This window comes from Macrobrachium rosenbergii, chromosome 18 (genome assembly GCF_040412425.1).
Source record: "Macrobrachium rosenbergii isolate ZJJX-2024 chromosome 18, ASM4041242v1, whole genome shotgun sequence".
In the NCBI taxonomy this organism is placed as follows: domain Eukaryota; kingdom Metazoa; phylum Arthropoda; class Malacostraca; order Decapoda; family Palaemonidae; genus Macrobrachium; species Macrobrachium rosenbergii.
In genome coordinates this window covers 3,161,734-3,188,777 of record NC_089758.1, presented here as the reverse complement: position 1 = coordinate 3,188,777, position 27,044 = coordinate 3,161,734, and the positions used below count along the sequence as shown (strand labels likewise).

Sequence of the window (27,044 nt, the reverse complement as noted above, 5' to 3'; positions counted from 1 at the left end):
TTTCAATCATTATTCGTCAGTACAATTCCTCTGATGAAATAAAACAACTACAAAACACAAGGTACATGAGCGAATTTTCCTTTTTTTATAAAAACAGTTACGATCATTAACATAGACACCTCCCCTTACACACCAAACAACACTGACTACACCTTTTATCGTCTTCATTAAAATTCCCAGTCATTAACTCACAAGGAGATAATAACTCATCAACAATCCCAAGACCGAACTAATTTGGACGGATTGAGTTCCAGTAAGGCCAACCTGGTACTTGTATAGCGGTGAGAGGTCCGAAATGAAAAATTGGTTATTAACATGAAACGCCTCTGGTGCTGGCAAGCAAGGAATTTGCAGAGTTCCAGGAGAAGGTAGTGAAAAAAGGTAGTCTCATTAAAAATGTAGAAACACTGGTGGAAAGAAAGTGTGGAAGTAGCAGAGATGATGAAAGGAGAAACGTGGATATCTGTTACATTGAACAGATGAGGTAGAAAGGAATTAACAAAAACAATCAGTGGTGAAACGGAGAAATATAAGATCTGGTGGTCATGGCACCAAAACAAGACAAAATGAAGCTCTCACACTAGTCAAAGATGAAATGGCTGAGTTAAGTTAAGTATATAGTTTAACCAGACCACTGAGCTCATTAATAGCTCTCCTAGGGCTGGCCCGAAGGATTAGATTTATTTCACGTGGCTAAGAACCAACTGGTTACCTAGCAACGGGCTGGAAGGGTGTGGTAGAAGTGGGACGAATAAATGAAAAAATAATGAATATTAAGTGGTCCTAGGCAAACAGGTAATGTATCTGTTCTGGTGTATTCACTACAATCGCGAAAACCAGAGGAAAAAAAGCAAGAAACTTTTAAATGCAGTGATAGAAATACCACTGTCAGAGGGAATACTGGCATCTCGATTTGCACTTTATTGTACCTGGTGTCTTTTCCCAAGGGGCTTAATGAAAAGAAGAAAATAATCTGTCTTCTTGCCCCGCTGCGGAGCGAGACTGGGAGGAGGACGAACCCAACTCTAGATAAGAAGACAAAAATTCCGGATAAGAAGGATGAAAGAACCAGAGACAAATGAGATGAGACGACTCCATTTGTGTTCTGCGAATTTTACAAGTTACTTCTGAGTTTCTCTTTAAACGACAATGAATATTTGCATTGAGGGTACCTCCAGGAGTCATTTATGTAGGACACAACTGATATATTATTCTCTTATTTCCATACGGACTGCAAGAACACCCAGTAATCATAATTTTTTGGGTGAATTCAACTTCAAGCAGTCTTATACGCACACATCTCTCAAATAGATGACTTTAATCTTAATCTTATCTTACAATCTTACAGTTCGTTCGGGTTGCCCCAGGAGGTCCCTCAGTGTGAGGCACATCTGATGTCTACCAGAGAATTGCTAATGCATCTTCCGGTATATTTTGCATCTTCCAATCTTGGATGGTCTGGGATGCAGCTTAGATATTTGTCGAGCTTATTCTTAAACACATCTACGCTCACTCCTGATATGTTCCTCAGATGAGCTGGTAGCGCATTGAATAGGCGCTGCATTATCGATGCTGGTGTGTGGTGGATTAATGTCCTGTGTGCTTTCCATAGTTTTCCTGGTATAGCTTTGGGTACTATTAATCTACCTCTGCTTGCTCTTTCTGATATTTTTAGCTCCATGATGTTTTCGGTAATTCCTGAAAGATGTAAGTCATAGTTCTAAGTCCTGATAAGGTTTGCTCAAAGGATTTGTTGTTGAATAGGATGTCCAGAAGCCCACATCAGGCGTACTAACCCCTTCATAACCCTACCATACATACAAGTCTACTTTGGGCAGGGGTCCGTGGTACAAAGCTGGCTTAACCTAAATCAACCACCAGCCGTTCTTGTTCTGTGCCGTGTATGGATCCGAAAATAATCACTGCTGTTCATGAACATCAGGCCTAATTAGGTTTATATATACTAACATACATCTCACATTATTTCAGCAGTAATAATGAACTTGTTCTTCAAAATGAGAGGGGAATCGACAGGAGAGGATCAATGACTTTTTACACAACGACAAAAGCTTTGATTCTAGAAGAGGCAGTGTAGTCATTGTCTAAAAGATGGTTGGATTATTGAGGTAAAAATCTGACCTATTGTAAGTGTTGGATGATCTATTTGTTTTTGTTAGTCGCAATAACCTCTAGACTCCTTGATTTGGAGGATCAATATTGGGCTTTAGAAAGTCAACAGAGTAATGCTGATTTACTGTTATTGTCACTCCGTGAGTTGGATAAAGGAGGTTTTATTATCACTATAGATTCCTCTTAGGACATAAGACAAGGTTTTGGCAATATCGTTTTTATGTAGACTAACTGCAGGATTTTAAACTACTATTGATATAAAATTTCATTTGGAGAAGCTGATGTTCTTTGGAGAATGTTATGAAATTTGTTTTGACCTTTGAGCGTAGCATTCTTTAACAAGTAAGGTTACCAAACTTTTATATGAATAAACAGACAAATAAGTACACCAGTTAATTAATAAATATACTGACAGGAAAAAATACAAAGAGATTGAAGTATAAATCATCTTGTTATTTTTTCTTTAAATCCTATACCTTCAGAAAAATCTTTTTAAGTATTATATTCTCTAGAACTTTACGTCTGTTACGGTCCCCCAAATTCAAAAATTTCGAATAGCACTTCATATCTTTAGAATTTACTAAAAGTGAAGAAAGTCAGAGGGTGAAAGAAAACTGCGTGGTTGAAAACTTATCAAGTTTCTTGAGAATGAAATAAGAACAAATAATAGTCACAGTAAACATCCTTGGTACAAAGTTCAGGAGGTTATTTTAGACTCGAGATTCCTCACTGAAGGTCACTTTCAAACAGTTGATGTCAGAGTTCCAGAGACGAGAACGTTAGCAAAAAATTTCTGCGTCGTTTTCCATGAGACATCGACGACAACAAGAGCTCTGAGGGTCAATCTGTCTTCATGCGCATTGGCAATATGGCCAACAGTGACCTTATGAATACTTAAATTAAGGATGCAGCCTATTAAGCGTTCCACAGTTACATCCTTAATGCTGTCTCGCTCCCCTGCCATCCCTAAACCCATTCCTAGGCCTCCTACCCCACAGGAGAGATGACCCTCGTACCCACTAGGTATTTAACCCTCCAGTGAATTAGCCCGGCTGTTGACACACCGTCAGTGTATGTCGGTTTCTGACTAGTAGAGCCTGTCTCTCGTGACCAGCACTCAGGTATTGCTCGCACCTGTTTGCTTGAGGAGGAGGAGACTGCAGAGTGAGGGACCTTCCGTGAGAAAGAGCTTTTCGTAACCTGGTTGCAGAGGACGTCACACAACTCTGTTTTCAGCAACAGTGAACGTAACTTAATCTCACCGATACGTGACATGAGCGTCTGCAAGCAGGAGCAACAACTGTTATAAGAAATAACAAAACAATTCCACTGATTGCTTGCTAAGTGCTACTCTGCATAACCAGTAAGTATTTTAAATGACTTTTGGTCCAGAAGCAGTGATAAATAGGAAAGAGGTGTAAATCTCCTTGCAGTTACTAAATGAACACGTTATTTAGACATGCCCTAAAAGGTCTGATATTAGTGCCGCCGTTGTCAGCTGTTAGGCAAAAATTGATTTCATACGGATTAAAATAGACTAAATTAAATTGTACAGGAACATAGTTCAACAGAATTTATTGATATCACTATCATTTACTTGCCGGCTATTTTGTAATGTTTCAAAAAAACTCTCAAAGAATAGAGGAAATTCTCTCCAAACATACAGGGAAATCATACAAGAAACAAACCCCTTAAACAGTCTTTCTACCTCACATCTAATACATATAAGGATTATGTAGTCCCTATGTTTTTTCAAATATTAAGTTACGATAATTGACTAGTGCTAAAGGAATGTGACTATTTCAAAAGGTCACCTTTTGCACACGCGCGCGTGAAGTGTCGGCCTTGTGAGTTTGACCGAGATCGTAAGAATAACGAAGTCTGCGCACCGCCGACAGAAAACGTGACCTTTGCTGCGCAGTGACGTACAGCTTCCCACACCTCGGCTCGGTTAAATTTGCCTTCAGATCTGAAGCAGATTTCTTTTCAGATTGTTTTAAAGTGACTGTCTAGGAATTTATTCATCGATGGTATGTAGTGTTCGACTGTTAAACCTGAAAGAAACAAGAGGAAAAATTCTTTTTAATTTTCCATTTTTTTCAAGTTACCTCAAATGCTGCTCTCATGCCTAGTCTTCAAAAGACAATATGATAAAACCATTCAAAATAAGCTTTAGATATTATGAGTTCATGCTTTCGCGTTAAGAAATAAAAATTAAAACTTACATATAAGAAAGCTGTCGTGATTATGTTGGCCGAGATGTAAAATTTGAAAGAGTAGATACCAAAAAGTTCTCGCGCAGAAAGAGTAGATACCAAAAAGTTCTCGCGCACTTGCTTATTTTCAGCTAAGGAAATCCTTTGTACCTATAAAAAAATCTTAGTTTTTCATTTTTATTTTAAAACTGGACTAACACTTCATTGCAAACTATTATTACACCATTGTGGATTTGTAAAGAAAACAAGAGCTTGTGTTGTATACATGACCCTCATCCTTGACTCAGCATTTTTTCTAATCGAGAACATTCTTTACTACGACAAAAGTTTTTTTTTTTTTTTAATGAGAAACAACCATACGTAAATTTGTGCTGCCCTCAAAACAATGAAATAATATCGGTGTTAATTCACTATTTCTTCATTAGTCCAGTTGACTTGGGGTTTAGGAATAGGGGTGTAAGGGTTTTCCAACATAGAACGCAACAACAGTGAAATGTGACTGCAAGCGGTTCTCATTTATCTCCGTGCATACTCAAAGTATGTCCATATACTGTATATATATATATATATATATATATATATATATATATATATATATATATATATATATATATATGTGTGTGTGTGTGTGTGTGTGTGTGTGTATATATGTATATATATATATATATATATATATATATATATATATATATACATACAAATATACATACAAACAATATATATATATATATATATATATATATATATATATATATATATATATATATATATATATATATATATATGTGTGTGTGTGTGTGTGATACGCATTTTTGAAACACACACCCACACAAACATATACAGTATATATATGTAAAATTCTGTATATATTGGTGCATACACGCATATGCACACACACATACATATATATGTGAGTGTGTGTGTATACAAATCATGTGCGTATACATATACATAGATACTGACTAGCCAAAGCGACATTTTCACCTTTGACCACATGCGCACACAATAACTTTCATAGTCACATTAAATGCTTAGATTTTATGACACCGGTGCCTCTGTGGGAAGCCTAGCTCTGTCTCTGAGTAGCCAGACTTTCATAAATATACAAAACCTTCACTAACTTTGCTTGTGCCCTCAATGTCTCATTTTGGGATAAATCTTATTCTTACTTTCACCTTCTTCCGATTGCTCTTCCTTCCAAACCTGAGATAAATAAAGCCATTGATTTTTCTTAATATGGACTTTTTAATCAATGCTATTTGAAATTTAATTTGTTATCACTGCTCTTATTGGTCGTTCCAACGATATGTTAGTAGCAGCAAGTAAACTTGATATCATGATAATGGAGAACGTGAAAGAATCTTAATGCTTATTGAAACATCAGACCTGATTCTTCTTCTTCATCCTTTCCCACTTCTGAGTCGGGGTCGATGTTTCTGACAGCTTTCCTCCTCCACCTGGCTCGGTCAAACACATCGTCCTCTGACAACTGTTTGTCTCTCAGGTCTTCTCTAACTACATCCATCCTTCTTCACTTCTTTGGTCTTCCTCTTGCTCTCTCTCTCTCCCACCAGGCACCTCAGTCTGCATCACACTCCTCCCCACATATGTCTCATCCCTTCTCATCACATGGCCATACCACTGCAGTCTTCTTTCCTGGACCTTCTTTGAAAATTCTACGACTTTAGTAGTTACTCTTATTCTTTCATTTTTGATCCTGTCCTTTTTTGTTTCCCCACACCTCCACCTGAGCATTTTCATCTCTACCGCATCCAGTTTCTTCTCTTGCACTCTCTTTACCGGCCATGTTTCTGTTCCATGCATCAAAGCTGGTCTCACTGCTGTCTTACAGACTCTTCCTTTAACCTTTATGTTGATTCTGCTGTCGCAAAAGACACCTGACATCTTTCTCCAATTTTTCCATCCAGCCTGCACTGTGTGTGTTATTTCTACATCCAAACTTCCATCATCATCCATTGTTGAACCAAGATACCTAGATTTTTCTACTCGGTTCAGCCTTGTCCCTTCCATACTAATCTCGGAGTCTTGATCTTCATTAAAACTTAGGTATTCAGTCTTCTTCCTACTGATCTTTAATCCTCTGTCTACCAGTACCTTCCTCCATTGCTCTAGTTTTGATTCCACTAACCCTCTGTTGATGCTGCATAACACGATGTCATCAGCAAACAACATGCACCAGGGGGACTGATCTCTTATTCCTTGAGATAGCACATTCATTATCAGGTCAAAAAGACGTGGCCTTAAAGCAGATCCCTGATGTAAACCAACTCTTACTGGTATCCATTCAGTTAACCCAACACTACTTCTAACCTGCGTTTTTGCTCCTTTATACATATCTTGGACCAACCTCACATACTTCTCCGGTGTTCCCTTTACTGGCATACGCCTCCAAACCTCTTGGCGTGGGACTCTATCGTATGCCTTTTCCAGATCTATGAATACTATGTGCAGTCCTTTCTGTTTTTCCCGGTGTTTTTCCATCATCTGTCGGAGGGTAAACACTGCATCTGCTATTCCTCTTCCTGGCATGAAACCAAACTGTTCTTCACCTACAGATGTTTCTTCTCTAATTCTTTGATCCATTATTCTTTCTCAGATTTTCATGGTGTGAGACAGTAACTTTATTCCCCTGGCGTTTGCACGATCCTGGAGGTCACCCTTCTCTTTATAGAGAGGCACAATAAAGCTTTCTCTCCATTCTTTTGGTGTCTTTTCCTGGCTGTATATTTTCTTTGCTAGGTCCCACAGCATGTCTGTTCCTTCTTCTCCCGTGCAGGCTCTTCCACATCTCTGCAGGAATTCCATCTGGTCCGATTGCTTTGCCATTTTTCATCTTCTTTAGTGCCTTCTTTTCTTCCTTCCTGCTAATAGTATGTGTCATACCAAGGTTCTGGCATCCATCTTCAAAAAATTTTCTAGGAGTTTCTTCATTTAACAGGATGTTCTTAATATTCTTTCCACCTTTTTTTTTATCTTGTCCTCGTTGCATAAAACTGTTTTATATGGGAGTAGTCTCTGGTGTTCTTGTCCCTCGACTTTGTAATTCTGTGAATTTTTCTCTCCCCATCAGGTGTTTCCACCTCTTCGTACAAGTCATCTGATACTCTTGCCTTTTCTTGTGCATCTGCCTTCTTTACTTGTTCCTTATGTCTTTGGTACCTCTCCTTATCCTCTTGCCGTCCATACTTTTCCCAGATCTTTTTTGCATCTTTTTTTTGGCTTTCACCACCTCTTTCGCTTCTTCATTCCACCACCAGGTGTCCTTATCGTCAGGAGGTTTCTTTCCAGATGTCTTTCCCAACACCTCTCCACCCACTCTCTTTATCAGACCTGATTATGGGCCTAAGTTAATGGACAAGGGAAAGGTGGACACTGACTGGCTTTCATTGTCTGAATCATTATATCAATAGTAGCAAACATGTTGACAGTATTAATAACTGAACAATTTACACCGGATGCAAGAATTTTTATTTTGGATATTTTCATTCTTCTGTCTTTCTTTAGTCTTCCGAAAAACCCTCCTGTGATTCTCTTTACTCATTCAGATAAGTTACACTCAAAAAATTACTTGGATTAACGGTGAATTTCTTCGGTAGCTGAATGCATCAGCACAGTCACGTGGGAAGGATGACCTACCTGCGCCGTGCACAGACCTCGCTGTTCTTTTGGCCACACTTTCTTGATAATCACATCTACTGAAATTTACTGACGTTCTGCACAAGACCTGCCAGTCTCCTAATTGTTAAATGGGATCTTTCCTAGATAGTGACCCCCAGCAAAGCTCGGGGGTCGTTATCTAGGACTAATATTTCTTTGGGGTCATTATCTTTAGGATATTTACAGCCTTTTGTCTATGTTTTCACGGTCATCCCTAACGGGCTTGTACTAAGCACGCCATAAAGGTGGCTACATACTGCGTTAAAACCCTTGGGGGTCGCTATTTAGGAAAGGTCCGTTAAATGAATTAATTACAATATTCTATACCACATGTCTCGTCTTTCTGTAAAAATAACTAGAAAAGTCTACATTTTCCGTGCGGGATTCTAATGTTCCCATGGTAACCAAGGCACCTTACTTGCACATTAGAGATCATATTGGTGATGCAGGCAGCGTAGAGCAAAACTTGACCGAAATCAGTAACGAAATGATAAAATATTCTAAAAGATGGACAAAAGAGAAAACGTACTCTTATTCTGATCAGCTTCTCTTTTAGGTAAAGGTAGTTTATTATTAATTCAAATTTTCCGTGAACTTGAACGAAAAAATATTTTGCATAATTAGCATGTTGCGGAAGATCGACCAATACCGAGAACCTTTGTAAACGGGTACAAGTATAAGATTCACTCCCCCGCCCCTTGTTATGGTACCTGTCGAATGTTAAGATGACTTCAAAAGGGATCAGCATACCCCGCCCCCTTCCCCCTACAGCCGCCTCCCGCCCCCGTCCCCACCACCCAACATCACGGTCAGGTAGGATGCTGTACTGGGTCAGTTTATCGATCTTGGTACGTCTCGAAGATACATTTCTCGCTATAATGTGGTTCGGATTCCACAATAAGCTGTAGGTCCCGTTGCTAAGTAACCAATTGGTTCTTAGCCACGTAAAATAAGTGTAATCCTTCGGGCCAGCCCTAGGAGAGCTGTTAATCAGCTCAGTGGTCTGGTAAAACTAAGCTATACTTACTTACTTTTTTCGAAGATACGCATGTGTCATTCGTCACAGCAAGTGGGTATTTCTGTGATTAGCTGGATGTCCTGCGTTGACGCCATGCTGATCCCAGGGTCACATGTGACCTTATCGGGGAGCCAGTTAGCCTCTCTCGATGGAAAAGAAATTCCATCGTGGGGCGTTTCCCTGGAAACTGATGACTGTAAATATTTGCTTGCCTCCAATACCACCACCTTCGGCAACAACAATATTTTATATTAAGAATAAGGGTAGTTTACTAGATAACAAAAAATTTTTCCAAATTTCTTTCCTGACACCGTAGTATTTTCTGGCTTTAATGTATGATATTTAACAGAGATAAAGTTTTCTATATCATTTCTAAATGAGTATTCGGAATAAGCGCCAAATCTACGATAGGTGTACGTGGCATCATTTTGGGGAGACGGGGCGTCATTTTACAGAATTATATGAACATTCATTATATGCTGATTAAGATTATTTTTCGGGAATATGTGGTTAATAATGACCTTCTTGAACTAAAATTCTTAAAAGAAAAAAAGTCTTCTACAAGCGCAAATTCGCTCAAATATTCAAATGACGTTCGTTTAGGTTTTACTGGGAGGATTGCGCAACTTATCAAAATCATGATAAACCACGACCCTCAGCAATGACCTACATCAAAACAGACGCGGATGCTGTTAAAATGATATCAGTCAGAGGCAATCAGCGGAAATGTGAAAAATAGAAAATGAACGATGTACATTTTAAAACGAGATTTCATATCAGCCGTGTAGTAATCAATAGGAGTTGCGTCACCGCCGGAGGAACATCAGTATGCAACAGGTAACATAAATAGGTCACTTGATAGAAGCAGCAGACGCATTCCCGGTACTGTCATTCCACCAAATGCTAAATAAAGCAGTAACTTTTCTGCAAGCAAATACATTTCGTTCATGAGACTATTTCTGGAGTATCCGTATGCAAATGAAGCTCACGTTTCTCAAAAAAAAGAAGGAAATTCACAATTCAGAATGGAATGATGTAACATCAAGGTAACGTTTTTATACTTAAGGATAAACGCAAAAGTTCATTGGAAGAACAAGATAAAAGAATATTATGTGTAAATCTCTATAAAAAGGCGTAATCAAGTGAGAAACCCATTCGTTTGAATGGATCCTTCAGTTCTGAATTATCGTTACGCATGCGCAAAACTGGTTCAGAAACGACGTGAGATGCAAGCGGTGTTTATGACGTTTCACCTGAACCTCTTATCATGTTCATGGTCGTTGATGAACGCCAACACCAATGTGTGCGTGACAATGGTGCTGAATTATCATAATAAAAGGTTTTTTGACGAAGTGAGGGAACTGGTTGTGTAAGCAACATACCCTCGAGGAAGGTTGCGTCAGTGTTATTGAGCTGTGACTTGTGGAACTGTGGGAAAACTACTAAATATGGGTTTGGCGCTCTCCATTTTTCGAAAGCCCGAAAGCCTCTGTTTCGCATAAGTGCGTAATGCCGTGTTGTCTGTAGAACCAGGGAAGATCTCAAATTTAAAGTAAAGATGTCCTTCAGTTGTGCGTAACACCTAAGCCTAAGGCCATAACAAGGGAAAGACGAAGACACTCTGCTAGTCCCGAGTTCGAGTCTCCGACCGGCCAATGAAGCATTAGAGGAATTTATTTCTGGTGATAGAATTCATTTCTCTGTATAATGTGGTTCAGATTCCACAATAAGCTGTAAGTCCCGTTGCTAGGTAACCAATTGGTTCTTAGCCACGTAAAATAAGTCTAATCCTTCGGGCCAGCCCTAGGAGAGCTGTTAATCAGCTCAGTGGTCTGGTTAAACAAAGTATACTTAACTTGGGGGAAGAAACAAACTTCTGTTACTCGCCAAGTATGCAGTTCCAGACTGACCCATCTCACTACCTAGTCCGCGTCCACAGCTAGCTACAAAAGGCAATAGTTTTCGTCTTATAAACAGTATTGCTAGTGCCACTCTTATTGTCACTATTAATCTTCTTATTAGTCTGGAAAAGACAGTAAGTTAATTCTGATAAATAGCGGTACTACTATATCTACAACTATGACCACTATTATTTGAATTGCATAACTTTTATATGGAACAATTAACATACTAAAGAAGAGAAAAATATAAAGGTCAGCTTTATCCTTTTAGCTGCAGGTAGTAGTGTCTTGCCGACAAATGCTGTGAAAAAGCAATTTTTTTTCGCAAACAACAGATAATTGCGTTCAGTAACTCAAATAAGATTGGAAATAACGCGAGAAAATACTTTTAGGGAGTGAGTGAGTGCTTCCTAAGGCAAAACTGTCCTAAAATATGAAAGTGCCGTAGGTTTGGCCTGCCTTTTAATTCACTTGACACCAAAAGGTGACAAGACATAATCTTTTGAATACGATAACCTTTGTCTCGAAAATTATGAACTATTAAGTGGTCTAAAGTTATGAATTATTAAGTGGTCGAAAATTATGAACTATTAAGTGGTCGAAAATTATTAATTATTAAGTGGTCGAAAATTATGAACTATTAAGTGGTCGAAAATTATGAACTATTAAGTGGTCTAAAATTATGAATTATTAAGTGGTCGAAAATGATGAACTATTAAGTGGTCTAAAATTATGAATTATTAAGTGGTCGAAAATGATGAACTATTAAGTGGTCGAAAATGATGAACTATTAAGTTATCGAAAATTATGAACTATTAAGTGGTCGAAAATTATGAACAAAGTCGAAAATTATGAACAAAGCACTTATAGCCTACTTCTGATACACATTAAAAAATAATTGAGGATAAGATTTTCTCTGAATATTTCACTATCCCAGAAGGGAAAATCGGGATTAGGGTTACTTGTAGAAACCTATGATCAAAATAAATACACGAAATAAAAAAGAAAAAAATCTTAGAATTATCGACGCGTATGTTTACACAAACTACGCAGGGTGGAGAAAAAGACAACAAAATTAGTTTTGGTCATGATTAGGGTGGATGGATCCGGGTCACAGACGGTTAAGAGATCCAGAATTTGTAGAATACGGTTCCTGGTAGCAAAGAAGACTTGATTTATCTCTGTCGGCTAAAACTTCTACTAGAATGGGATTAATCTTTCATTCAAAGAAGATATTAGTCTCAAAGGTTCAATTAGTTGCTGATAAGAGAATTACACCCAGAATAACTCATTCCACTTTTTACAGTGAGACTGTATCTGGTCCTATGTGATTATTCTAAATATTTCGTTGAGTATCAGACTTTTCATTTTTATGACTTAGCATGAAAATCGCTATCCGAAAGCGTGCTAAATAGATTAAAAAACATGTAAAAAATGCACCGAAGTTTCTTCGACGCAATCGAGTTTTCTGTACATCGTATAATCAAGGCCACCGAAAATACATATATCTTTCGGTGGTCTCGGTATAATGCTGTCTGAGCCGCGGCCCCTGAAACTTTAACCACGGGCCTGTGATGGCCAGTCCTATATCGTTGCCAGATGCACGATTATGGCTAATTTAACCTTAAATAAAATAAAAATTACTGAGGCTAAGGGCTGCAATTTGGTATGTTTGATGATTGGAGTGTGGATGATCGACATGCCAATTTGTACCCCTCTAGCCTCAGTAGTTTTTAAGATCTGAGGGCGGACAGGAAAAGTGCGGACGGACAGACAAAGCCATATCAATAGTTTGCTCTTACAGCAAACTAAAAAAAGGATAATAACGACAGGAAACTATATAAAACTGTGCTCATTAAAGATAAAACGGAGCCAGGTGTAAACTTTGTAAAGACACTGACAAGGACAGTCTAGAAATACAGACCAACACCATGCAAGGAGATGCACGGGAAGAAAGCGGCTGATAGTTGATACAGAAGAGAGGCTTTTGGAACACAGTTAGAAACAGAAGTCAAAAGGAAAGAAGTGGTTTTCTGTTTGCTGTGAGAGAGATAAGTCATTTAGATAATCTTTCACATGACTACAATCTAGGTGTATTTCTGCTGTTAATCAGCTCAGTGGTCTGGTAAAACTAAGGTATACTTTTCCTACGGGAAATTCTCAGAAACATTAGGAAAAACAAAACGTCCCATGCAGCTCAAGAGAGAGACAGAACTTGACTGATGTGAGCAGAGTAGGACAACGGATTTGCCGACTACATTTTCATAATGAAAAAAAAACTTAAATTCTGCATGTTTACAGACAAAGTATCAGGTGGCAAGTTTTCAATGAATTTTGTAATTATAATAATGCAATTGTAATCAATAGGAAAACGCTCCTCAAACGATGAAAACTTAGCTTAAGGTATTGGGAAAGCAATGGAACAAAACTTTGCATAACTTAAGAAGTTGAGCACCTTACGTCGTCGGCAAAGTGAAGTGACTGAGAAAAGCAAATATTTCACATGAAGCGAAACTCTGAGTAGTTTCAACAATATAAAGCTCTTTGCTGGGTGAGCCGGTAGAGCAGTCGATGGGCCGGAGTTCAATTCCCCGGCCGGCTGATGAAAGTTAGAGAATTTATTTCTGGTGGAAATTAATTTCTCGCATAAAGCGGTTGGATTCAATAAGCTGTAGGGTTGCTAAGTAAATTGGTTCTTAGCCACGTAAAATAAGTCTAATCCTTCATCAGCCTTAGAGGCTGTTAATCAGCTCAGTGGTCAGTAAAACTAAGGTATACTTATTCTTCAACAATATAGTCCGGAGAGCAAATTTTAAAGAAATACTTCAAAAAGAGATTGTATCATGGGAAGAAATAACTGTTGTGTCATCACTTAGGGTACAGGCAGAAAAGTTGTTATTGTAAAATTTTTAGAAATACTGTTAGTTGGAGATAAAAAGTTACGATAAAAAAATAATAATTTCTGGTTGTTCCATAGATTCCTAATGAGGAGGGTTGTAACACCTCTACAAAGGGTTCTTCATGACTTTGAAAATAGCAAAACCTGAAACAGGAGAGAGTGGTTGTAACGTATGTATATTTGCTCTACAGCAATCGAGGGAAGGTCTTGAATTAATTAAGATTGATATGTTGAGATAGGTTAGAGCTACAAAAGTTCCTTAGTCTTCAGAACTATTAACAAAAGTAAAAGTAGCTGGAAGGCTAGAGGATAACACTTGATATTTGAATAAGTATTTCCCATACGTAAGACAAAAGTAGAATTAGTATCCATATCTCACGTAGTTTTTCATGTTTTACTTCAGATTTCTGAGACCGAATAAGTTGTAGGCTTTCTTATAACCAGGATCTTCTCTAACAAAACTCAGGAACTGTAAAGTAAATTCAAAACTCCTTCGTAATGCATCTCAGATCATGGATGTGCAAATCACAGGGGTTAAGGTTCTACAGAATAAGAGCATCGGCATAGGAGGTTTAATGAAAAATTGTTGGGATATTTTCAGAACAATTTGAAATAAGCGCGTTCACCAGACAATCTTTCAAACTGTCATCAAGACACTGAAACCTGAAGAGGTGTGGCAGTATTATATAGACCCAAGCTCCCACTTTCAGTCAGAGGTACGAAAGTTAAATTGGGAGGTTTGAAAGAGATGACTATTGACAACTGGACTTCAGTCGGAAGTTTAGAAAGGAAGGGTAAAGTGCATACTGACAGCTGCATAGTTTGACCGGGGTCTGCGCTGCATAGTTACTGATAAGGAAAGTAATAATGAATTATTGTCAACATTAATAAGTAGTGCATCCTTTCCCTTCCATGGTGTCCTCTCAGAAGTGCTTGAAGGTCAGTGTATGTAAACTGATTCTGCAATAATGCCTGTGGTACTCATAATAAAAATAGTATTTAAAAACCTCGCTATCTTCTCTCCTCTCATCTCGTGATTAAGTAAATCTGAATTAGTATTCCAAGCTTTCTCTAAAGGACTTTGAACAACTCTTTTTATTATATATTTTCTTTCCTTTGTTTTCTAATTTTCAGTTTTTTGTTAATTTAATATGAGTTACATTATAGTTATAAAATAAAAGTATTTATCTTAAAATCTTCAGTATCAATGCTTACAAAATTCCATCTCTGGAAAAGTTCGAAAACTGTCAAGAAGCTGTCTGTAAACGTCTTTTGTTGTATAAGAACTTTTACACCAGATGAACAATTTACTTGGGAATATTAGGAAGGACTCTCTGTCTCTCCTCTCTCTTCTGCTTTATCGACAATTCTGGTCTCGCTCCCACTTTGGAGTCTCCGACATTCTCAGAGGAGATTGAATTATCAATATTTGATGGACCCGTCAGGTACCATCTCCGCTTAAAGAATCAGACCCTTTTATGTTTTACTTACTTTATTCTATTCTGCTTCCTTTTTTTTTTTTTTTAGAAAACTCAAGAGATAATTAATTTCCACCATTATATCAAGTTTAGCTAGTCATGGAGCGTTTCTAAGGGTGAAATTAAATTTTTCACAAAATGGTAAGAATTTTTACCAAGTATTCTGAGCGTCTTCTGAATAATAGAAATGTCAAAGGCACAAGAGAGTGAATAAGGGTGTGTCCTTTGGCACCTTCCTTACTCCAGTTAATAATTTAAAGAGCAACCTTTCTGAAAACTTGTTGACATCTCAAATTCCCCGTAAAGACTAAGCGTTCGAAATGCAATAACAATTATTTGTGTAATTCTTTTTAATGTCTTTCATTTACTACAGTTCAGAATGTTTCTCAATAATTCTGAGAAAAGGGTCATTTTATCGGCCCTGTGATGCACAATTAATCTCACTTGCACACGAAGTTGTTTTCGAATGGTTTGGCGTGAGGGCGCGTTTACTTAATTATGTGGAAAGGTACAATTAGTAATCTTATCCATTTCCTTTGAACCTTGCCCTCATCCAGAGATACCTCACACACCCTGGTCAGCCGCTGAATCACACATTCGCCACTGTACCACAGCATCTCACGTGTAATTCCATTAACCCCTGGTGTCTTTCCATTTTTCTAGATCTTAATTGTCCTCCTTACATCCTCATCTGCATCATTCAGTTATGCCTCTATTTTACCGTCAACATTCAACAAATTCTCAAAATACCGACTTGACTGATCAGTGACTACATTCTCTTAAGAAAACATCTTTCCAATTGCCTTTTCCATTCTGAAATCCATTTGTTCATGAACATTTCTTTCTGCATTTACTACTTGTGGAACAATTTATTCTTCATGAAGTCCATACTCATTTCACCCCACCCCTTTTATTCTTGAATATGCTTTTTTTCTGTTATTTTCTTCATAGATACCGAGTCGGTTCTCAATCATTCATGTACATACTTGTCACTATTGTCCAGCAATTGCACCTCAAGAAAGATTTTTTTTTTTCTTACAAAACTTCCCATCATCATACCACTCACTGTTCTTGTTTCCTATTTCCTCCATCTTAAAACCACGAATACTCCTGGAATTCTGTAGTCTCCATAATTTTAACTTCTGTATCTTTCAAAATAGCCTGCTTTTTCATCTGTTTTCTCTCTCTATATGCTTTCTGTAATTCCTAGTTATCAAGCTTATTTCTATTGAGTGCCATTACTGCTATGTTCGCATCCCTTGCTTCCCAGCCTAGATTTCCAACTACTTTAACTTTTGCTTCAGCAAAATAATGATCTCGTGTAACTTCAGTCGCTCTTCTTCTCGTCATTACACGCATCAGTTTCCTTTTCTACGATCTCTGAACTAATATACGGTCTAACGAACTCTTCATCTCATTTTCCCTGATCCATGTACAAAAGTAAATATTATCCTTTGCCAAGTACTGCATTTCCGACAATCCAACCTCTTTCCAAACTCATTTCTGCATGATTTTCTCCCTCTCCTTAAATCTAGGAACCACTTTTCAGCCTTTTACTCTACCTCCATCCCCACTTCCTCTCCTACCGGCTAATGAAGAATTAGAGGAATTAATTTCTGGTGACCGAAATTCATTTCTCGTCATAATGTGGTTCGGATCCCACAATACACTGTAGGTCCCGTTGCTAGGTAACCAATTGGTTCTTAGCCACGTAAAATAAATATAATCCTTCGGGCCAGCCCTAGGAGAACTGTTAATGAGCTCAGTGGTCTGGTTAAACTAAGATATACTTATTTTCTTAACCTTGCTGTCCAACTCCACATTTAGATCCGAGTTCTTCATCTACATTATTTTCTGGATCTCTTTATCATGCTATCCCATCTTTCCAGCTTCCCTCTTTCGCTCTCTTAAGTGGTGTGAATGGCAGAAAGACCCCCAGTGCTTGGCTTGAATGACTAAATTTCATAATATCAAATGTCTGACCGCAAGGGATTCCGTGCCTGCCCAAAGCACCGTCAGTTTCTCTGTCATTAACTTTCATAGTTAAAAATTGCCCGCTCAGCCACTCTTTGATGTTCAACAAAATCGTAAGACGCAGATTCAAACTCTTCGGAAAACAGGCTCACTCTCAAATATATATATGTATATATGTATATGTATATGTATATATATATATATATATATATATATATATATATATATATATATATATATATATATATATATATATATATGTTATTTATCAGTCGAGAAACATGCCAAGTGTCATTTTTAAAATATAATAAGTTAAATTAAAAATACCTATGGCCCAGGATGGCGCTTGGCATGTTTCTCGACTGAAAGACTCATTTATATGCACATATATAAATATATATATATATATATATATATATATATATATATATATATATATATATACTGTCTGATATTATACATACATACATATATATATATGTATATATATATATACATATAATACAGAGAGAGAAAAGAATACCTAAATAAATTAAACAAAAGTAAAACAGAAAGAGAGATTTATTCCGGGTAGACTCACTATCTCTTTTCCAGCAGTAATGATTTCTGGCAGTAGGCGGGGCCATTATTTACGAGAGAGGGAATTTCTGAAACACATCTAACGATGGGATATGGTGTCCTGTAGGTGCTGACTAAGCCCGAAGAAAAGGAGTTTCCATCTTTCTTGGAACAGGATTTAAAAAAGCTATGGTCATTCTCATTTGCTTTCTGTGACCAAGAGATGACTCAAATATCAGACCTTTGAAACGATGTGAACAGTCAAGCAGTTTTAGAAGAATTCCATTTTTAGCTTTCTGTAAAATAAACTATTGAGATGGCTTTGTCTGTTCGTCCGCACTTTTTCTTTCCGCACTTTTTTTCTGTCCGCACTTTTTTCTGTCTGCGCTTTTTTCTGTCAGCACTTTTTCTGTCCGCACTTTTTTCTGTCCGCACTTCTTCTCTCCGCATTTCTTTCTGTCCGCACTTTTTCTGTCCGCCCTCAGATCTTAGAAACTACTGAGGCTAGAGGGCTGCAAACTGGTATGTTGATCATCCACCCTCCAATCATCAAACACGCCAGATTACAGTCCTCTAGCCTCAGTAGTTTTTATTTTATTAAAGGTTAAATATCGTGCGTCTGGCAGTGCTCTAGGACAGGCCACCACCGGGCCGTGACTGAAAGTATCATGAGCCGCGGCTCACGCATCATTATACGCTGTACAGAAAACTGGATTGCGCCGAAGAAACTTCGGAGCATTTTTTACTTGTTAATTTCTGCAATTACAAATGGCAGAATTTTGATGTGTCTCAGCAATTACTAACGCTGATTTGTTTTTTGGGCAGTTTTTTCCTTTTTATCGACACACACACACACACACACACACACATATATATATATATATATATATATATATATATATATATATATATATTACGAGTATATGTATATATGTATAAATAAATTTATATATGTATATATATATATATATTATACATAGTTCATATACATATAAACATATACAATATATAATTAAGTTGAAAACTCCTATATGGAGGGGCTAACAGTTGAAAAGCTTATTTATATACAAGCCTTTCGCTTGGGGCTAAGGGCATTCCCACAGCTCTGATCAGAGTATACTTTCCTATAAAGCAAATACTGATGGCCGTGCTTACTAAAAACTTACAAACAAATGTTATGATTGCCGCAGCATGGGAAGCTTCTCCACGGATTCTTCCTGGCCACTGTAAAGACAGGAACAATTCCTGCATTCACGTCAAACTGACAAGGTAAGAGGCCGGTATCAATGGAATTCTAAATTTTTAAATTCCATAAAGAAATTTCTTCGTAAAGAATTGACAATGACGTATTACTGCATTATTTAATTCAGCACAAATGGACCACTCACAATCCGACAAGTAAAAAATGCGCCGGTTTCTTCGGGGCAATCGAGTTTTCTGTACAGCTTATAATGATGTATGAGCCGCGGCCCATGGAACTTTCAGCCACGGCCTGGTGGCGGCATGTCCGATAGCATTGCCAGACGCACGTTCATGGCTAAATTTAACTAAACAAAATAAAAACTACTGAGGCTAAAGGGCTGCAATTTGTAATGTTTGATGATTGAAGGGTGGATGATAACATACCAAATTTTAGCCCTCTAGCCTCGGTAGTTTTTAAGATTCGAGGCCGGAGAGAAAAAGTTCGTACGGACAGAGAAATAGCCATCTCTACAATAGTTTTCTTTTACAGAAAACTAAAAATGGCCATCGTAAGTAAATACAGAATAATTAAGAAACACACAAAATTGTCTTACAATTACCCTAACTCCTCTCTCTGTGCAAAATACGGTCAAGGATTTTCTGTTTGACGTTGACAACACTGACTTTAAAATCTAATTACTGATCTCGGGTCCCTAAATGGTAATAATAGGCACAAAATCAAATTAATTTTCTTTCTATGGCCTCTCTTATAGTGCTGTATGTGTTTGATAGCATGAGAGAGAGAGAGAGAGAGAGAGAGAGAGAGAGAGAGAGAGAGAGAGAGAGAGAGAGATAATTAAACTCTGAGTAGATTAATGATTTACCTGCTTTATTTTTCATGTGTATGTATGTATATATATACATATATATATATATATATATATATTTATATATATGTGCGTGTGTGATATGTTTGTAATGCGTAATCAACCATTTTAGCTATACGGGCATGGTGGCCCAAAGTGAATGAATGGTACAGTACCAACTCACGTTTGCTAGGTCATTGGTTTCCTCCCAACCTATCGCCCATCCGTCCATCCAAATGTAAATCTACACTAGAGTTTCCTGAGGTCAATATAAAACGGTGTGGGTCTAGCAACCTCACCTCTGAAGGCTTACCGAGAAACCAGAAGGCTGTAACCGTCTGGAGCCACCTCGTTTTGAGGGGTTAAAGGCGTATGGTAAAAAAAAAAAAAAAAATAAGTATACCTTAGTTTAACCAGACCAGAAAAGGGGTGTATGTATGTATGTATGTCATTGTGTTCACTGGCGCATGAGTGAACATGAGTGTTTGTGTTTGACTCTTGTATGTTTCTCGTATTATTCCGGGGGAATTAGTTCTTCTCAACCCTTTTCGTCCTTTTCATCGATGGCTGTCCTCAAAGACGTCTCTCCTGAGAAGTCACATGCGGATGATACCGCTATTCCCGGGTCCCTGTCCTTCCCTTCTGAATCGCCCTTTGAAGATCTCAATTTCTCTTATCTAAGTCACAAGCTGCTAATTGAGACCTGAATAATATATTGTACTGCGACAAGCTTGAATTTCGTAAGTTTGAATGCGTCACAGATGAATAATCTAGACTCATAACTCATTAACTACCACTCCTTCAGACATCAGAATGATACCTGGGAACTTGGAAATTTAGCCGCCCATGCATTAAATTCACCTGCAAGAAGCTGATCGTATTTATCTGGATGTATATGCAGAGCGTCTCTTTGCGGGTCCTTCAGAGTTAAGACGTTGATCCCATCTAAGAGAGCTCTGCTTTCACTGCTTTTGAAAGAGCTAAAAGATAAGCTTCCCATTTCTCAGGTTCTTCCCTCTGTTTAAGAATTTCCGCTGTGCACTCGTCAATGTCATCTCTCTCTCTCTCTCTCTCTCTCTCTCTCTCTCTCTCTCTCTCTCTCTGTTTCTCTTATTCTCACTCTTTATTCCCTGCTGATTAATGCCTTCTCAAGTTACTTCCTTTCACCTTTCAGGAATTTCTGCAGTGCAGTCGTTAGTTCCATCCATCCCTCTCTCTCTCTCTCTCTCTCTCTCTCTCTCTCTCTCTCTCTCTCTCTCTCCTCATTGACATTACTTAAGGTATTTCTCTTGGGCATTGCTTAACTGTGTGAGGCATCTGCCCTCCAGGGCCCTTGGTACTCGGCGGATTAACATATCGAAAGATAATGTATAAGAAGGACTGGGATCTCAAGAGAATGTCTGGTTCATCAGTCCTTCGTTCCTTTCGCTTCTTAAACACTGAACTTTAAGCTCCCTTTTGCTCTCTCCCCTGGATATTTAGTACGTTTCCTGTTTAAGATGGATGTTTGTCACTGTATATTTCTTTTAGATTCTCTCAGTAGTGGCCGAACACGGTTTTGGTTCGTCCTCATTGCTTCGTCTCTTCAGTAACATACACAATCACACATGCATATATATATATATATATATATATATATATATATATATATATATATATATATATATATATATACATACACGTGTATGTGGGGGCGTGCGCTAACGCTTCCATTTATAGGAGAGCCTCTGAATAGTTACCTCTGAATCTCCATGACCCACTTAAGTCGGGTAGGTACCACTTACTAAAGTAATGGATTAAGTCAACAGTATCATATTATATTTTAACAAATATACCCGTATTAAACCATTCTTGTCTCGGATGCGTATGTTTTGAGCGCATGATTTTTCAAGTAGACACCCACTGTGAATAATGATAGGTGAGTTACGTGTTTACTTTTCCTCATTTATTAAAAAGGCACGCAGTTCGCTGTCCTGGTCCAGCAGCCAATAGGAAATCTTGTTTTGCCTCTGCATCGTTCTCTCTACATGACCAGCCTAGTGCCAGCTTTTTAAAGTACATATAGCACTGACAACAGCAGACTGCGCTGATTAAACAATTAAGAAATTAAAATAGTTTACAACTCCTTCCGAAATTTAAGACGCTCCACAAGACCAGCCTATTGCCAACTTTTTAAAGCACATAGCACTGAGCTTTGCCAGTGCATGTGTGCTTTAAAAAGTTGGCAATGGGCTGGTCTTTTGGACAGAAAGGCGCACTGAGGCAAAACAAGATTTCCTATTGGCTGCTGGGCCAGGACAGTGAACTGTGTCTAGACGTGGGAGTTTACCCGTTTTTCTCTCACCCTCTTTTTCGGTCTGTAGAAAAGAAATGGATCGCTTCAAAAGGCTTCATATTTTCTCAATTGCTAACGACTTTTTCTTTGAGTTCTTGCTGTTGCCTCATTTGTCTGTTGCTGTCGATTGAAATGTTGCAATTTGATGAAAGACTTTTGCTGAGAAATTGAAGCGGCTTTGAGAATACGAGTATAAGCCTTCGAATCTTAGACCACTGGGATGATTTCATTCCGTAGTAGTACGTGCTTCCAGTCCAGGTCTTTGGTTGAAGCCAGGTGAAAACGTCACAAGTAAAAAGTCACAGAAAAAAAGTCACATTAATCTTTCCTAGATAGTGACCCCTAAGTTTTTTTTTTTAAGTTTTTATTTTTAACCCTTGCGGCGTGTTTAGTACAAGCCCGTTGGGATTACCGTATAAACATAAACAAAAGACTGTAAATATCATAAAGATAATGACGCCCAAGAAGTATTATGAATTTTTCTCTGTGACTTTATTACCGGCCACCATAATTTAATGTGACTTTTCTTCCTGTGACTATTTTCTTAGCCAAAATTGAGACTTTTTTCCTGTGACTTTTTACCTAGCCAAAATCGTGACTTTTTCTGACTTTTTTCCTGTGACTTTTTTCCTAGCTAAAATCGCGACTTTTTTCCAGTGACTTTTTTTTCCTGCGAATTTAATACCGGCTACCCTTTGGTTGTGTGTCTCACTGTAAGTGTAGATGAAACCTATTGGCATGGAGCATGCACACAAGGGGCCATTGACTTGAAATTCAAGCTTCCAAAGAATGTTGGTTTCAACCTCCCACCGCAGACCCGACACTGCAGCAGTAACTGATCATGATACAGAGCCAGTGATTTTTCATCGCCCTGGGGGAGACGCGAACCCGCGACATCTGAGTGGCACGTCACGACACTAACCACTATATCAGCAGATATAAATATCATTAGACTCAGTTGTTCCTGATATACCATAATGCAGTTGCCATATTCATTGGGTACGTAAATTGTTTAATCATAAGGTACAAAGCCTTGAATATATCTCCTTTAAAGCACTGCAGTCAAAACGTTCATTTTTCATATTCTGTTTTTTTTTTTTGTGCATTGGAAAAATCCTACACAAATCAATCTCGACATCAACCACTCCCTGCAATACATTCAGTTATTTCGTAAATCATTTTAATTTCCAGTCTCTTAGAAAGATACACGCATGCAAATTAAAATTCCCAGTTTTATGTTGCACGTTCCATATTTTCCCCTAACAACAGGAATCGACTTGAGCCCTTGTAGCCGTTGTCAAACGAGAATGCATCTTTTCCTCCTCTAAAAAAGCTTGTCTAGTTGAATAGTCTGGCCTTCCACGGATAACACTGAGATCCGGAGAAGCTTTAAAGTGAATCAAAACGCATAAAAAATGTTTGAAATTATACACGAAATGATACACTTGCATGAAAATGCATATACTTATATCTAAACACAATGCTAAACATCTCTCTTGACTATTAGAATGATGCAATATTATTATCAGGATTATCGGATATATCAAGCACATTCCCCTGATAGAAGTATATCTTAATGTTAAGCCAACAAACCTGCCAGTCGTCACCAAAAATAACAACTTTCTTCGTGTTTTTGAAGTTCGGATTCATGTTTACTGGAACAGACGTATCCTAAAGTGTGAGGAAATCGAGTATTTAAAAGATTTTGTTCATTCAACGTGAAGAATTTATTTATTATTATTATTATTATTATTATTATTATTATTATTATTATTATTATTATTATTATTATTGCTGCTTCAGCTGCATTTATTTTGTAGAAGACTTTTTCTATTTTCCTTATTGCGGACTTCTCTTCATTGGAGGTGCGTGCTAACAGCTCGCCTATATTTGTCATTTCATGGGGGAAAAAGTAAAAAATCTGGATTCTGCTTTTTTATATATTCTATCCAGTTAGAATATTATAACTTATATAGTTGCTAAACACTTTTTATTATTATTATTATTATTATTATTATTATTATTATTATTATTATTATTATTATTATTATTATTATTTGATAAGCAAGTACTTGGATTATTCAGTTCTTTGTCGAATGAATGGATGATGCCGGAAAGTTCTTTCAGTAAAAGCTGAAGACATTTCGAAAAGGAGTGTTGACAAACGCTGTACCTTTAGAATTATCTTGGGAATATTTTCAACGCCCTTTTTCCAGCTCTTGATGTTATTCATCTCTTCATAAAGAACAATATATTATGACTTCAGTATTTAATAAAGATATTGCTCCCTCAACACACGTAATTTTTTGAAATTCATCTCTTCATAAAGAACAATATATTATGACTTCAGTATTTAATAAAGATATTGCTCCCTCAACACACGTAATTTTTTGAAATTCATCTCTTCATAAAGAACAATATATTATGACTTCAACATTTAATAAGATATTGCTCCCTCAACACACGTAATTTTTAGAACTGGAAAGACTGGGTTTAGAAAAATTCACAGTATGATGTTATTAAATAAGAAACGGTCGCCATGGACCCCTTTCCATGTGATTCCCATGGCGAGCGCCCTAACCGCTAACAAACAAATTGAGACCAGTGCAGCCTCAATATTTTAATTCCACTTCTAGCCTCTCTTTATAAGCCGATTACAGCTCTCACATGTTGGTGAGATTTAATCGTCTTTGACAAAATGATCACAATCAGAAACTTTAACGATAAGGAAGCACGTAACACAAAATCAAACATGCGAAGAAGTAGAAGAAGGATGCTTACGTGACGTCACGAGATACCTTTCGTCATTTTGTAGTCATGGTTAAAGAAAATGAAAGGTGTTTTCTTGATGAAGCTGGATATGTGAAGAAAAAGACAGAAAACTAAAAATAATTGGAGGAAGGGGAACTAAAAGCAATATTTATTAAAGTGAGAAATTAAGCGACTGGCCTAATGAACGGGAAAAATGCGGTATTGTTGGAGAAAAATAATAAAAGCAAAAGTAGACATGGAAAACACACATGGCCGTTTGTCAACGGTAAAATAAGAAGAAGAGGGAAATTCACTCTTCCAGAAATAAACAATAATGTATTTGCAAAGAAATACGCAAGTTTCTCTATTTAAAAATTACAAATTATAAAGTTCCTCATTGGGAAGGTCGGTAAAGTTCTCGGCTAGCACTCTGCCGGGCCCCCGTTCGATTCTCCGGCCGGCCAATGAAGAATTAGAGGAATTTCCCACGGCTGCCATTGCAGGAGCCGAGAATTTTTATGTTGTTACGTTGTACTTAAACTGGAAAAATAGGAACAGAGTAAATCGTTACTAGGAAGAGTATAAAAAAAAATGGCTCGTGTGAAATCAACATAAAAAAACACACACAAAAAACAAAAACATAATCTTTAGAGTCCTACAATCAATGCGTATCTTGTCATTTATAATGATATGATAGTGACTGAAATTGGTACACCAACAGATCACTGAACACCTTGAAAGGAGCAACGCTTTGCGAAAAAATCAGTCAGCTTTAAGGGAAAACATTCACTCGGCTGCAACATCACTGTGCTGTGGTGACGACCCGAAATTGATAGATAATGTTAAACGTGCCGTATAAATACTACTAAGCCTAATTGCATCGCTTGATGTTATAGCAAATGAGCTTGGATAAAAGACATAATGGATAGTTGTTGCAAATGATCCACTGGCGTGGTTTACGATCTACCACACTGGTAGGACTTTTAGGGTACAGATAAGAAATTGTAAATCCAAACTCTAATTAGAGGATTACCGCAAGTAATTGTCCTAAGAACCACATCATTTAGTACATACAACATGGAATATCTAGACGTGAGATAAAACCAAGAAGAAAATAATCATGACCAATATATAAAACACAATTTATGACATAAAAAGTTGGATGAAGAGGAAAAGATTGATGGTAAAACGGAATGTACACCAATCACTCAAAAGGAAACAAAAAGGCTTGATAATAAAACTGTAAATAGAAATAACACAAAATTACACACTGTAAAGGCATTGAGGAACTTAGGAGTACTAAACGACGAGCTCCAAGCGTGACAGATCTAGACACACGAAGGATTATATATATATCCAGGGAAAAAGAAATGGGAAAATGGGAATGCAGCTTTTACTAAGAAATGCTTTGCCATGGATATATAAAAAAAATCCCTGTACATAACTACGTAATCGCAAGATTAGATGACTGTAACTGTGTCAATAATTGTTTAATAAAGCCGCAAGATTAATTAATAATAAATAAATTCCCACGGCATAGAGGACAGTTGCACTGGTGTATGCTTTATATTTTTATTTGCTTTATATATACTGTGACACTTCAACTTTACAGCCTTTTGGTGTCGGGAGGCGGGGGGGGGGGGCGGCGGGGGCGGTTTTTCTGCCGCTTCGGATAAGTAACGAAATCCTTTAAGTAATGAAGATTTAACCTACGCGATACCCTGGAGCCAACTCGCGTAACTTTTTGTGTATAGCAATTTCATATACAGAGCAAATGACAGCCAATCCTAGCCGGTATTATTTATTTGCCATTCAGTTTGAAATACTATTCTGCTTACCATTCAATATCACAGATATCTCCGTCAAATTGATTCCTACATACAATATGATACTGTATGAAAACACTTACCAAAAACGTGTCCGGTTGCAATACTTCTACCTACCTATATTACAAGAGACATAAACTACAGAAATTCATACAATATAAAAGAATGATCATAAAATTCTTTGGGTTTGATTTAAGTTACGAAGCTTAGCGCACTTCCTCTCTGCCTGTCT

The 27,044-nt window shown here is 37.5% G+C and overlaps 1 protein-coding gene across 1 annotated transcript in view; it reads left to right on the top strand.

Annotated features, from left to right (window-relative positions):
• Positions 1 to 3,108: 3,108 nt before the first annotated feature.
• Positions 3,109 to 27,044, top strand: part of LOC136848038 (uncharacterized) — a 31,776-nt gene continuing 7,840 nt past the window's right edge. Inside the window, exon 1 of the mRNA XM_067120102.1 lies at positions 3,109 to 3,493. Coding sequence (XP_066976203.1) covers position 3,493 — 1 coding nt within the window. The 5' untranslated portion in view covers positions 3,109 to 3,492. The remainder of the gene's footprint in view (positions 3,494 to 27,044) is intronic.